This window comes from Nesoenas mayeri, assembly GCF_963082525.1.
Source record: "Nesoenas mayeri genome assembly, chromosome: 2".
NCBI lineage: Eukaryota > Metazoa > Chordata > Aves > Columbiformes > Columbidae > Nesoenas > Nesoenas mayeri.
The window spans coordinates 36,183,988-36,197,536 of NC_137543.1; the positions used below are offsets into that span (position 1 = coordinate 36,183,988).

At 36.2% G+C, this 13,549-nt stretch overlaps 1 protein-coding gene across 5 annotated transcripts in view; it reads right to left on the minus strand.

Annotated features, from left to right (window-relative positions):
- Window positions 1-3,137: 3,137 nt before the first annotated feature.
- The window catches only part of SULF1 (sulfatase 1), a gene marked incomplete at both ends in the record, with an annotated part of 62,759 nt that continues 52,347 nt past the window's right edge, over window positions 3,138-13,549 (minus strand). For 4 of the 5 annotated variants that reach the window (XM_080339874.1, XM_080339873.1, XM_080339872.1 and 1 more), the window contains 8 exons: window positions 3,925-3,955; window positions 8,534-8,567; window positions 9,448-9,571; window positions 9,677-9,819; window positions 11,883-12,055; window positions 12,556-12,621; window positions 13,037-13,131; window positions 13,217-13,313. In XM_080339874.1, coding sequence (XP_080196000.1) covers window positions 3,925-3,955; window positions 8,534-8,567; window positions 9,448-9,571; window positions 9,677-9,819; window positions 11,883-12,055; window positions 12,556-12,621; window positions 13,037-13,131; window positions 13,217-13,313 — 763 coding nt within the window. Of the gene's footprint in view, window positions 3,956-8,533; window positions 8,568-9,447; window positions 9,572-9,676; window positions 9,820-11,882; window positions 12,056-12,555; window positions 12,622-13,036; window positions 13,132-13,216; window positions 13,314-13,549 lie in introns of all 5 variants that reach the window. The other variant, XM_080339870.1, reaches the window with a different exon arrangement.

Here is a 13,549-nt window from a genome sequence, read left to right on the forward strand (position 1 = left end):
GAAGGTCCTCCCCTTGCCTGCTGTAAGGAGTGCTTTCCCATGGAGTCCGATTTAGGCGCTTGGTTTCCTCCTGAGCCTGCAACTGCCTGAAGCCTGTAAGAGCTTCCTGACAGTCACACCATGCACTGCTCATGGACTCAACTGCCTCAGCTATGGGACAAGATACTGTCCAGAAAGAAGTGCAAAACATAGTGGCGCTATGCTATATCACACTGCTTAGGCTACCTGCTTAAGGATATGACAGATTTGGCCTCTTTCTTTTGGTCTGCTTTTATATTTGATGCATGTTTCCAAAGAGCAAGGATCAGAGCTTATTGCTCCCTGTACCTCTTAGCTACAGATTGAGTCTCTCTTATTTTTTTTTCCCCTCCACACTCCTGTAAAAGAGCTATAAAGAAGGCTCTCACCTATTTTAGAAGATATGGCACTATCTAAGCTCCTGATAGAAGACAAGACACTGTCCTGGAAGAAAGAAGGTTGATCACTTTCCAGCTGAGGAAGATGTGATCTCTTCCATTTCCTGAGTATTTTAAACTCTCAGACAAGAAGGAAAGTGGGGTGAAATGGTGGAGCACCATTCCCTTCTCTATCTCTACCCACATGTTAGGAGAGGAGAAAGCATTTTGATTGATTCTTTCAAATAAGTGTACTTTCAAACAGTAAAGGACACCTGGTTGGTACTGGACAATTCCCGGCACAAAGATATGAGTGAGGTAGTTGTATGAGACCTTGCTTCAACTTGCCTTTGTCCTTAAAGTTCTCGCAAACTTGCTGGCTCAGCCTGCTCAGCACCCTGTTTTGAAACACATCCTGTGTTTGCCAGCCTCCTTTCTGGGAGTAGACATCTCTCAGGGGACTACCTAGCATTGAAATGAATGATTTTTGAACACTTAGATTAACCATTGATCCCCTCTCCCAATTCCCACAAACATCACCTATAACTTCATGTCTGCAGGCGCATCAGTGTCCAAGGACTGTGTAGAAGAAAGAAGAGTTCAAGAAGCACAGCTTCAGAGGCTGATTTGGGCTTGTGAAGGTAATCTTATTCACAGGCCATCAAAGAAACACAGGGTGCAAGTAAGGGAGAGTTTACCTTGAAACCTAAATTCCCTTTTCTGAAGACTCTTGTGCGAGGAGACACTTCTCCTGACTAGAGATCTGTGGTCCAGTTAAGCCCTGCGTGTCTGGCCTCCTGTGCTTTGCTGTCACAGAGAGAACTTTGTGGGGCGGAGGGACAGAGGCAAAGCATGGGATGGCACTGTGTGACATTTCTTTACTTCTGGGGACCGCTGGTTGTGCAGCTTGGTGCATTGACTTCAAGGAAGAAAGGATCAGATGAACTGAGAATTAAAAAAAACCCCAAAACACAGCATGTCTTAAAAATTTATCTGATTCACAGTCTCGAAGAATAATTTATAACTAACAGAATGTAGAGTGTTATTTAGTTACCCATTGCTTGAGTGTGGATGGATTCTTAAAACTGAAACTAGTAACATATTTTTAAAATAAATCTTAATTAGGAGGAAAACTGGATCATCTGGACTTCTCTGAAGCAGGTAAAGTAAAACACTTTTTATTTCAAGAAATATTGCTTCTAGACTTTCCCGAAGCCAGAATTGTTCTATAAAAGTATCACAGAAATATTATACAAGATTTAAAAACACAGTCTGTATCCCAGTAACTTAAAACCTATGTACAAATAGCATCATTCATTACCATAAATACGTTTTTCTATCAATCAGCCCATGACACATACATCAGGTAGAGAGCTGGTAATTTTAACATATGTACAGAGTCCATCGAAAAGACTGCTTCTTAAAATTATTGAAATCACACTAAAAGAATCTCCTTTTTAAAAAGTTTCAACTTAAAATACAATGCAATGAATGTAAATTTAACCTGCAGTGCTTGCAATAGCCAAAAAATACTCACTACATTAAATAAGATGTAACAGAAAGGAAATGTGCCCATGGATTGGACACCGTGGAATTACATCTGTTTGAGGTAATTCTCTTTTGTTGTTGTTGTGCTAATTATTTAGAAATTTATTACAACAGCAAGGGAAGATACTGATTTTTGAGTAACAGATTTTCAAAGTCATTTTTGTATTATACTTTATAAAATTTAATATTTGGTAAAGTTCAAGAAAATTTAGAATATAACAACAAAAAATATCTAAACTACTATTCTTTACCTCGTGTGCCTTCTGTATCTAAATGTAAATCTAATGTGATTTTATCATTCCCTTTCATGCCTGTTCAAAAGAAAAAGAATTTAAATCTCAAAATGATAACAATTCTTTCAAGATATTGTTCAAGATAATAAAAATCAGATGTGGTGACAAAAGCATATATGTACTGATGTAAACCTTTCTACCAGTATCAGAAAAAAAAAGTCAAAAAACCTCTTGAATTTTTAATACTGACAATATCAACACATAGGGAAATAATCCAATTTAAACAAATCCTCCTACAGTTAACAATCATTAGCCATACCTTTCTCAGAGTAAATTTAATTAAATTAAAGTAACAAAAACATGCAATATTTTTTCTAAAATAATATCCAAATGTCTGTTTCCATAATCCATACTGATTACCTCTTCCCTGTCAATCTGTTTGTTGGTTTCACAATTACATGAGACAATGAGCAAATTATGAACATGTAAAGTATTAGACTCATAAATGGCATGGCATATAGATTTTAGAAGTGCATTTTACTCAAAAGCATGACATTAGAAATTTCCAGTGGTTAAAATAATTTGTGAAAAAGACATTATGAACACAGATTGGGTGGACTGAAACTTTCATTCAATCTGGTAGCATTTGGAAATAGTGAAAGTAACTTGAACATCCTCTTCAAAGAAGTAATTTTTAGCTTTCAGAGAATGTGCTATTGCATTTGGAAGTTAACACTGTTTCTTTTCATCAAAACCTGCAAATCTTGTTTCCTAGTGGGGAGAATTACTCCGAAATTATGTGTGTGTGAATAAAACAAATGCGCACAAAGACAAATTATGAACTGGGCTCAATTTAGCTGCAAAACGTATTTACAATAAACATGGAATGTCACTTGTCATGATTACCTTTATTAGTTTGCTAATAAGAAAAAGGAGACTTGTATAATGGTTGACAACTTGATTAATCCAAGGAGGGTGGAGCTGAGGCACTGCCTTCTACGTTTAGGATTTGTGAAGTTTCCCCTGCAAGACTCTGTTCTGTTTTTTTCAAGAAAGTTCCTGTTTTCTGGATACTGATAGATGAATCTCTAATGGAGACATTTACAGCCTGATGAATGAGGGGTTCATTGGACCTCACAGGAAGATATATTTGATCCTCAAATATATCTTCCACAGCATCACTGTCCTCATGAGTCTTTTTTTGAGGAATGCTGATGGGTTGTAGCATGAAGCTATGCCGGGACCCCAACTCTACCAAACCATTTCCACTGAAATCCATATCAAAACGGTCTGATTCTTTATCTTCCATTGATTTTTCAGCTTGGGGATTATTTCTCCAGTGTGCGTCATTCAAACTGCTTTTCTCAGGAATATCATTGTTTAATTCAAGTTTCCTTTCCTGGCTTAAAGTCACCATGCTCAAAGTGAGGGCTGTGAAGTCTGTTGGCACAATAAGCCGCAACTCTTCTGCAGGCAGGCCACTCGATTCTTCAGCAGAAGTCATTTCCACCAAGGTAAACGGTGTGGATGATTTGTCCCCGTTGCTTCGAGCAGTGTTAGCCTTGTCTGTTTGATTTTGCTGGTAGTAACTGTTCAGCAGTGCAAACATTCTATCTACATCCTTCAAGTAATTAGTCCAGTCAGCCAGACTAAGTCTATAGTTGTATCTGTATTCATATACACTTTCATTCACACTGTACAAGTCTTCCAGTCCTTGCCAATTGATGTCGCCTGTGAAACTGGGCAGGTTAGCCTTCCCATCCATCCCATAACTGTCCTCTGTTGAAAGAAAGAATAAAGCCTAATGGTGAACACCAGTTTAAAAGTGCAAGCAAAGCTTCCACATATGTTTCTACTCCAACTCGCCTGAAAGCATCACTATTCATAACATATGTAGCTCAATGTGTAAGATGCTTCACATCTTCTGTCATCATGTTAACGATTCTGGTCTCGGGAGTGTTCAGAGCTCCTGCTGAACACACAGCAAGAAACTCCCTGTCTTCTGCTACATCTATGGACTGCATAGAAAAGAGCAAGGTCGGGTCTAATGAGGCTTTGTGATGACAGCCAGAGACAAATCTTCCCTCTGATATTTCAAGGCAGGAAAGGTATTTCAATACATGAATAATCAATTCGCCTTTCCTGAACACTCCACCAAAATATGTGATTTGAGAACAGCAGTTAAGTATAAAAGATGGGACCAAATCTGAAAACCACTAATGACCTGAATTTTAACAACACCCAGAGGAATTTGGTTTCTGAGTATCTCAAGACATATGGTCTACAAACCAACCAGCCACATTTTATTTACTAAATGATAGCCAAAGGTAATATTTTATTCATTTTGTAAACATTCATTTTAATTTACCTGGAGCAATTAGGAGAAATAAAAGCTGTAGAAACTTGGTGTGAATTAATTTATAGGACTGCATCACTCTGTAAAATGCTGTTAAAATATACATATAGAACCTCCTAAAGGTCTTCCATTATTTTTTATTAAATTAAAAAAAAGCTTTCAAAGAATATGTCTAACAGCTTGACCAAATAAGTTTGAATAAAAGGCTTAAGTATGAATCTATATGTAGCAATGGAGCTGCATTTTATATTGATCATAGCCAGAGAAAGCAAAGACATGTATGAAACCCACTTCCAAAAGATTTTTAAAAGTCACTACAGTGACTATAGTGACTCAGATTATCAAATGTAATGTGAAATTTTATACTGACAAGTAACACTGAACATCACTGTTGCATTTAATTCACTGCCCAGATTATGTTCAGATTTTATCAACCAAGCAGACTAAAAGGAAAAACTAATCAGGTAATCCAAAAGCCTGGCAGGGAAAGTGGTAAATTTGTCCTTACTGAGATGACTTATTCTCTTTATGAAAACTGTACAAGTAGGTAGGCTAGTAAAAATTACCTTGGAAATTCAAGTGTCTGCAGTCCAACAGTGTGAACTGAGTACAAATATTTATCTATACTGAGCACTTAATTCCATCAGTGGGCTCTTGGCATCTCCATTAATTTGTTTGCATTTTAACTTACTCTTTCTCATTGAACAAGTAAAACAGAACATATGATTTGTATCTATCATAACTTATATTTACTTCTTTACCAGACTGGGATTTCACAGTGGAAAGAATTTCCCCAATATATAGTCTGTGATATAGGAAATCAGAAAAACACCATCATGGTCAGAAAAAAACTTGGTATTTTATTATGATTTGGGACCTTATTCTACTCCCACCAAAGTGAGACCACTTCCAATACTTGGAAACACCTGAATCTTTGATTTTAATTGATATTTCTTCACTTAATACAACAGCTTTAAATTTTACGGTGTAAAATGTGTGTATATATATATATATATATGTATATATAAAGCAAGTTCGAGAACTGTTTGTTTGGCAAACTCCCTTTCACAGGAATCAACATAAGCTTTATGGATCTGATAGCACAGCTATGACAAAGAGTTGCTTTTTTCTTTCCCTAAAGTAGACAAGAGAATTGTGGCATGGCCACATAAGAACCATCTGTGTAAATCAAATTATGGATAATTTGTTTCCTGAAACAAAAAATAATTAAATACTGTAGAGTTTTCAAGAAAGAAGTCTTACTATTCCAGCACTTAGAGGCATGAAGGAGCCTAGAAAGCATTTTTTAGGAATTTGGTAACCAAACCCTCTAAGTGCAAATGTGATGATATTTGAATTTTGCTCTGTTATTATCTGCAGTTTGCTGTATTCCTACAAAACAGCTCAAAGAATGTCAGAGCTACACAGTCCTTCTATGTTTTCCCCTCTAAATGCGGCACTATTTCTGCAGTCGCAGAGGAGTTTCACAGCTGGGAAGGCACTGGGAATTGTTTCATCCTCTTCATGTCAAGCAGAAAAAAATAACTTGTTTAAACACATGGGACAGAGGTGACTTGCATTCATACATGTTAAACAAACAGAAAAGGAAAGTTTTAAGTTCCTAGAGCTGGTTGTATGTTGGTTGACTGAGCGAGTCACCTCACAGCTTAATTCCACTAGTTAGCAGTAAGCATGAAAAGTTTCCTGCTGAAATCAAAGCATAGAGCAGGAAAGAGAGAGGAAAGAAGAGGTTTTCCCCTGTAAGAAATCTCATTACAAATAGGTGTGAAAGGGGAAAAATCAGATGAGTTGTGGTTGAGTAACAGCATGGCAGTGGTTTCCTCGATCAATATTTTGAAATCTCCCATCTATGTCATAGACCCAAAAGAGAGAAAAAATGTTGCTAAATGTTTACAGTAAAACATCTTTCAATTTTTAAAAATCAAGAATTGGCTAAGTTTTACTCTCCAATTATCATGCCCTGGAGTCCCATGATGCCATCTGTGGCTGCATTATACCGTACTGTCTGTTTCCTTACAGGCCCGTTGTCTCAATATGGTGCCTGTAACACCTGTGGCCCTGTACTAACTCAGGGCATTTTGAACTGGAAACAGGTCTGAGTGCATGAACTACAACACCTGAAGGAAGCCTAAGGACTAATTCAGATGACTTAGCAGCATAGGGCTTGGTTTCTCTGCAGGCATCAAGAAAATGATCATCTAAGAGATTGCTTTAGTGATTCCCGATAAATGGTTTTTCTTCATTTATTTGTTTGTTTGTTTGATTGTTTCAGCAAAGAAAATCAGTTTCCACCACAATGAGGCTTGAACCGAAGTGTTGAACCCAGGCATCTGTGTGTATTGAGAAACGGGGTGTCTGGAATGTAATAGCACAGAGCAAGATTACTTCTATTGTACTACACCTGCTATTTACCCCAGTAGCATTAGTTATTGACTTGGTATCAGAAGTTTAATTGTATTCTTTACTAAAGAGTGCAGCAAGACATAATTTCAAGATTAATCCTGTGTGATCTACTCTTTCACGCAATCCTACAATCCAAAAAAGCCATCTCTGTTAGATCTGTAGTTAAAATGAGAAATGCTTCCAAGGATATATTCTAATGAAAGACTTAAAAGCATAATTACAGGAACTATTTTTTATCACTGTAGTAACCAATTCCCACCAGGCGGCAATGAGCAATTCAAACAACTAGGATATAACCAAACAAAAGCTTATAATTTTTCTAAATCCCAAAACTCAAGTGAGAAAATAGAAAATTGGCTGCAAGGAAAAATAAGCTGCTTAAACTGGAGATCTATAAAACATTGAAAGACATTATTTTAATGGTTCCTTAGATACTGGGAGCTAATGACATGGTTCTTTTCAGAAGATCCTGTGAAAAAAGTGTTTGTGTAGACTTGTATACTCCTGGGACGCAGGTTACATCTCAGGTAAACAATGTATACCAGGAGCTAATCCACCAAAGCTCATAGAGAAGAAAATGTATAAAACTGATATACTGTGTAAAGGTATAAAGTCTAAATATGACACTTGACAGACTTGAATCAGTTTTTTACCCCGAGTACAAGTATTGCTCCACGAACAGCAAGTGCAGTACTGTTAAGACGTTAGTTTTTTTAGTCTTTTTTAGGCTTTTGCTTTACGTTTGACAGGTTCCTCCACCAGGAGGAACTGGGTTCTGCACAATAAACATGGAGATAAGGTAAGTACACTTGCAAACAGATACATATATATATGCTTGTAAACACTAGTCTTTCACGTATTCCTCAGGTTCAAGCATCAGGTGTGAAAAAACGCACTGGTGCCTTTCCTCAGTTCAAATCTTACAGTCCTTTTAAGAATTTTTTTTCATGCATGTGTGACCTGGTCTGAAAGCATCAGCCTCCCTGCCCAAAGAGTCCTCAGCTTTTTGGCATAGTTACACTGACCCATCTCCTGCTGGATTCTGAGCCCACGCTGCTCACACTGAGCACTGCTTTTGTCTAAAGCAGCATTTGCCAACTCTTCCTAAAGCCAGTGAGAAGATTTCACTTTACTTCCACAGGTTTGATTAGGCTCTTTGGACACATTCTTCAGAAAGCTTTTTAAGCACGTTTGCTTTATGTTTAAAAAAGCAGCTGGACAGACTTCCTAAATAAAACCAGAAAAAAGCCCCCAAGCATCCAAAATCAACCCAACAACAGGAAAACAACCCAAAAGAGGTGCTTCTTTTTGTGTCATTTTTCCTGTGTAAACATCTAAGAAATACAGGCATGGAATATGAGCTGTATGAAGTCTCTCTATGACAATGAGCTACATTAAATGCAGAATGGTAGATCTAAAAAACAATGGCCAGGTTCAGTGTAGAGCAGTTAGAAAATGCATGCATCAAAAGCTATGCTGTGTGCGACATGGCGGGATACAGGCATTAGTTGAAATGGACTGGAGTCATGCAATTATTTGGAAAGAAGCTGCTGAGGAGAATAAAAAAGTGTGGATACCTGTGTGGATCATAGCTTCCTCCATCTTTATTTCCTGATATAGGAAAATACAAGAGTAACTTTTGTTAGTGTTTAGAACTTGTAAAACCATTCACAATGTAGTTTTCCATGCACAGCATCTAATTCCTAAAAAGAAATGTACTGTGTTAAATGAAGGCAGAGCTGCAGTCCAACAAAGATTTCCTGGAAGTTTTATATAAAAGAAAGGAAAAACCACAGTTTTTCAAAAATAATAAAACCCCCAAACAATTAGATATTGTAAAAAAAAGAGAAACATTTGTAGGTGAAGAAAGAGATACAAAGATGCAGCAACACAAAATATGTAGAAAGAAATATTCCTGTAAAAAAAAAAAAAATATCAAAATATTCAATCAATCACATTTAAGTGCAAAGAATTCCAGAGTAATGAAGTATAAATACCAGCTATTTTTGTACTCAAAGACTCTTGTAGAGAAATACTGCTTTACTCAAAAGCAGAGGGGATTACTGCTTGTTAGATGTTTGCAATGTTAAGTCTGAGTTGTGCTGTAGAGCCTGAGATTGTTGATATAAACAAACAGCAATTGGAATAAACACAGGATTTAACACCTCACCTGCTACTGGGAGGCAAAACTAACCCAATAAGAGTTATGACTATGAAGATCTGCATATGCTTGTTATTGATTAGCTCAAATAATAACCTTTCTGTGGCATATCTGTCAAATCTTGTCATTTGCCATCAATATCTGCCTAGAATAACCTGTGCAAACTTGCAAAGAAGCTTTCTGGTCATGCAATTGTGATGGTGTATGTGGATCATTCCAAACTATCCAGAGCAACACTTTGGAGAGTATCAATTCATGGATACAATTAGTACTTAAGCAGATGAAAAAAAAATAAAAAAAAGGAAATAAACAATTCTATTTTTCTTGTACCTGTTTCAAGTCCCTTTGGCCTTGGATTGCACTGCTTAAAGCCTTGACAACTTCGCAGTTCCATTAGCTGTATATGTAACTGATTCAAAATGCCTCTTTCCACTGTATGTACTGTATTTGTCAGCTAAGAAAAAGAGGAATTGAGGGAAAAAAATTCTTGTTAACAGAAATTAAAAAAACGCTAGAGGAATCTGGTGAATGACATTTTGTAACGAGGAAAAAGGTTTACCTGATATGGATCAGTGTTCATATCAAAATATTCCAAGAAGCCAGTTGCAAATTCACAAAAGAGAAAATTGTGGGTGTCATTAACTGTTCGCAAACACCAGTAAGTGTTGTTATTTGAGCTTGTGCAAGCACAGAAAGAGCCCACTGTAATTAAAGAAACAAGTTATTAGTTTTCAGTGAAAAATAATATGCTTGTTTCTTCTATTAGTGAAACTTCTATAGGTTTTCATGTACTTAAATTTTAGATAAATTAAAAAAAAATCTATTTGAACAATCTTAGATTCTCATTTAAAAGAGAACAAATGTTGTTAACATGTAGTTTTCACAAACATACATTTAACAGAAGAAGAATATACTGTTAATAAGGCACATTCTGAGTTATATATGGTTTATTGGGACTGAGCAGAATTCAGACTTTACAAACAAACAGCACAAATCCTTATCCTTAAGATTTGTATACAGGATTCCTTGAAATTGCTTACTATATAGAAGGACATAATTTCCCCCAACAGTAAATAACCATAACCTAGTAAATCCTCTGAGATGCAAGTATAACAGAAAACTACAGAATTGTGAGCACTTCAGAGGAAGGTCAAATTGCTCATTGATATCTTAAGTGAGATGGAAATGGTACAGCAGTCAAGAAGAGGTGGCTTTGCAAGCCAGCAGCTCGCCTGGCACCTTGAATGCCAGAAAGATGGAAGAAACAAGGTGAGAAGGATGACCAGTGGATGATCCTATGCCTCGCTTTAAGCAGTTCTCCCTTACTGCTTGAGTTTTTCACTTAACTATTATCTTTAAGTGCAACCCCTCATTTCCTTTATTTGATACCCAAATAAGAGGGAAATTGAAGCACTCTATCAGGCCTTTGTAGGATGATCCCAAGCAGTTTAACAGGATTACATCTTGTTTTCACTTTCAATCTGGGTAAACCCAAAGTAGGCTTCCACTCCAGACTGAAGACACCTGGATTCAGGTGTCACGGTGCTGGGAACAGCCACAGAGGAGATCTGAGTATATCTTGTTTAATCATGTTCTGCCAGAGGAAAAAAGCTATAAGAAAGATATCTCTCTTAATTTTCAAACAAACTGCTAACAAAGTTTTGCTGTAGAAAAATTTCTCTTTAATTCCAATACTGAAATATTGATATTGTCTTAGATTTTTATTTAGGTTTGCTATTAGTACTGTGACTAGTTGTAACAGTATCAGTGTTTTGAAAAAAATTCATAAAAATAGTAATGGTATTGAACCTTTTTACCTGTGTAACGTGAATCAACACATTAGCTCACCTTTAAGTTATGGACTGCATCGAAGCAACCTTTTAAGATCCCTTCCAACTCAAACTATTTAATGATTCTATGACATTTTTTTACACCATGACTGTTGCTGAAGCATTGCCAGAATGCTCAACAATATGAAAAAACTTTTCATAACTGTTTGTGACTCCACAGTTAAAAAGTTATAAGCCAATTTGATTGTTGTTGTTGTTAAAACAAAAATCATGCATATGACTACTTAAGGAATATCTTAAAATGCAGAAAGCATATTAGCAAAAGTTCTAGTGTAATCAGAACAGATTATCACAACTTCTTTCTCCACATGAATAATAATTATTAAGAAATTTTCTGCTTGAAGTCAAATACATTGTAATTTAATCATAATTTGATCTTGAATTTTTTGAAAGTAAAGTTTAAATCACTTTTTTCCCTCTACCACCAAAGATGAGAAAGGTATTGTTTTGTTAATGTTGAACACTGAGAAATGTGGAAGCATATCTCAATAAGTTGCTTATCTATATACACTGAAGTTTAAAGAAACATAAAATATTTTCTAGCTCTAATATTTTGTTCTTATACACCAGGGGAGCATTCCACAGTTGTGATTTTTAAATTCTTTTAGAATATTAAAAAATGGGAATAATGGAAAGAATTCATAAGGGATAGTATCTATATTTTCTTCATGATAAGGCCAGTGATTTGTGATACACTTTGAAATCAAAGCATCAACCCTCTTGTGATATTTTCGTGTAAATAAGAAATGCCACAATTACAGGCATACTTAAGTAATAGTCTTCCATCGTACTTCAAAAAAAATGGCAGCAACAGCATTACTAAGTGCCAGTTCTTCAAAATAACTCCCTGATTGCATGAAGTGGAAACTCCGGAAAAAAAGCAGAGGATAATCTGCACATGGAGGTGAGACTTACAGTTCCAGAATGGTGCTGTTTGCCAGTGATTGTTGTCATGGGTGAAACATGTCAGCCCAGGAAGGCTACACTCATCTCCTTTCTTCTGGCGCTTTTTCCCCTTCCTTTCCTTCTTCCTTCTCCGGTTCTCTTTGAACAGCTGCAGTTTGCCATCCACCTCCTGTGCTGCTTCTCTGTTTAGAAAGAAAGTTGGGCATGGCTGACAGAGAACAGTCTTTATTTGGTTAACAACAGCATTAGCAGTTTTTGCATCTTTCTGGCTTTTTTCAAGATGAGAATATGTCCCTCTCCTAGCTCAGCTTCCACCGCAGCTGTTATGACAAATTGTTCTCCTCAGCAAGCATGAGAAATAACCCACTGTTGCATTTTGGTGTAACTGAATATTTTTAACAATCATGAGGTCAATCAGCTTCTGAAATAATTAATTTCATCCATTTTCTATCAGTAGGTTTTAGCAATATTATGCATAGAGTTTCACAAGTCTGTACAAAACTAGTGAAGCTTTCTTGTGAGAAATTGCTATGTGTGACATTTTCTTCCTCTAGACTCCTCCCTCCCCCTCTCCACAAACAAACAAACAAACAAACAAACAAAATATCCAGACCCCCAAAATTATATTTCTCCAGTCACCAAAAAAAGAGTTGAGAGAGTTAGAGGATAATAAGAGTCTTACTTGAAGGGATGAAGATGGCTTTTGAGTTTCTCTTGGGCCTTTACCCCTTTCTCTTTGTTGTAATAGCTACAGGGAAAATTATTAGGAATTATCAAGTCGTGAAATGATTTTCCACACAAAACCAAACCAGAAACATACCATCCTTCTATATTTTGTTAAAGAACTATACAGAATGAATTACAATTTTCATTTCATTTAAAGAAGCTATTGTGAGTGATCCTATGCTACATTAAAGCAAAACTGCAGCTGGGTTCAAATATATTTGTGAAATACAAACATGCTTAATCTTAAAATTTTTACATTTGTCTCTTTTGATTCACAGTAGCTCCTACTCTTACAAGTGATCTAATTAAAATGAGTGCCTAAAGTGGTTATAAATATCAATAAAACTTATGTGCTTTCTTTTCCATCTCAAAAAACCTGGAAAAGATAAGCCTTAGCAATCAGTGTAACTTTCAGTGTTGAGTATCACCTTTCTTACCTCTGTTTACTACAATCACATTCATCTGGTTTTCTTCTTTTTAGGTGTCCTCTGACTTCCCTCAAATTCTTAATTTTGTCTTGGAGAGCTTCGATCTGCAGAGAATATTTCCAAGTTAGAATTATTCTTTGAAAAGGTAGCAGTGCAAAGACTTCAATCAGATATTAGAATACCTCTTACCTCCTTATCAATGTAAGCCTTGTGGTCCTTCCAGGCTCTGGCAGATTGGTACAGTTCTCTCTCACAGTGAATAGTGTCATTTGGAAGAATAAAACATCTGTAGACATGAGTTTAACAAACAGGAAAAAGAAGGTCAGTGGTTTCCCAATTTCCTACCTCCTTTTTTATTTCTTCCAACATTTCTAATCAATTCTTTGTTATGTTCCATTACAAAATAAATAAACTCTACATGTTATTCTCATGTTGACTTAATAATATCAATAATTCAATCCTTTTTCTCTGCAAAATTATGGCAGATGCTCTGTGCCTGCTTAGCAAACATACAATGGCTCA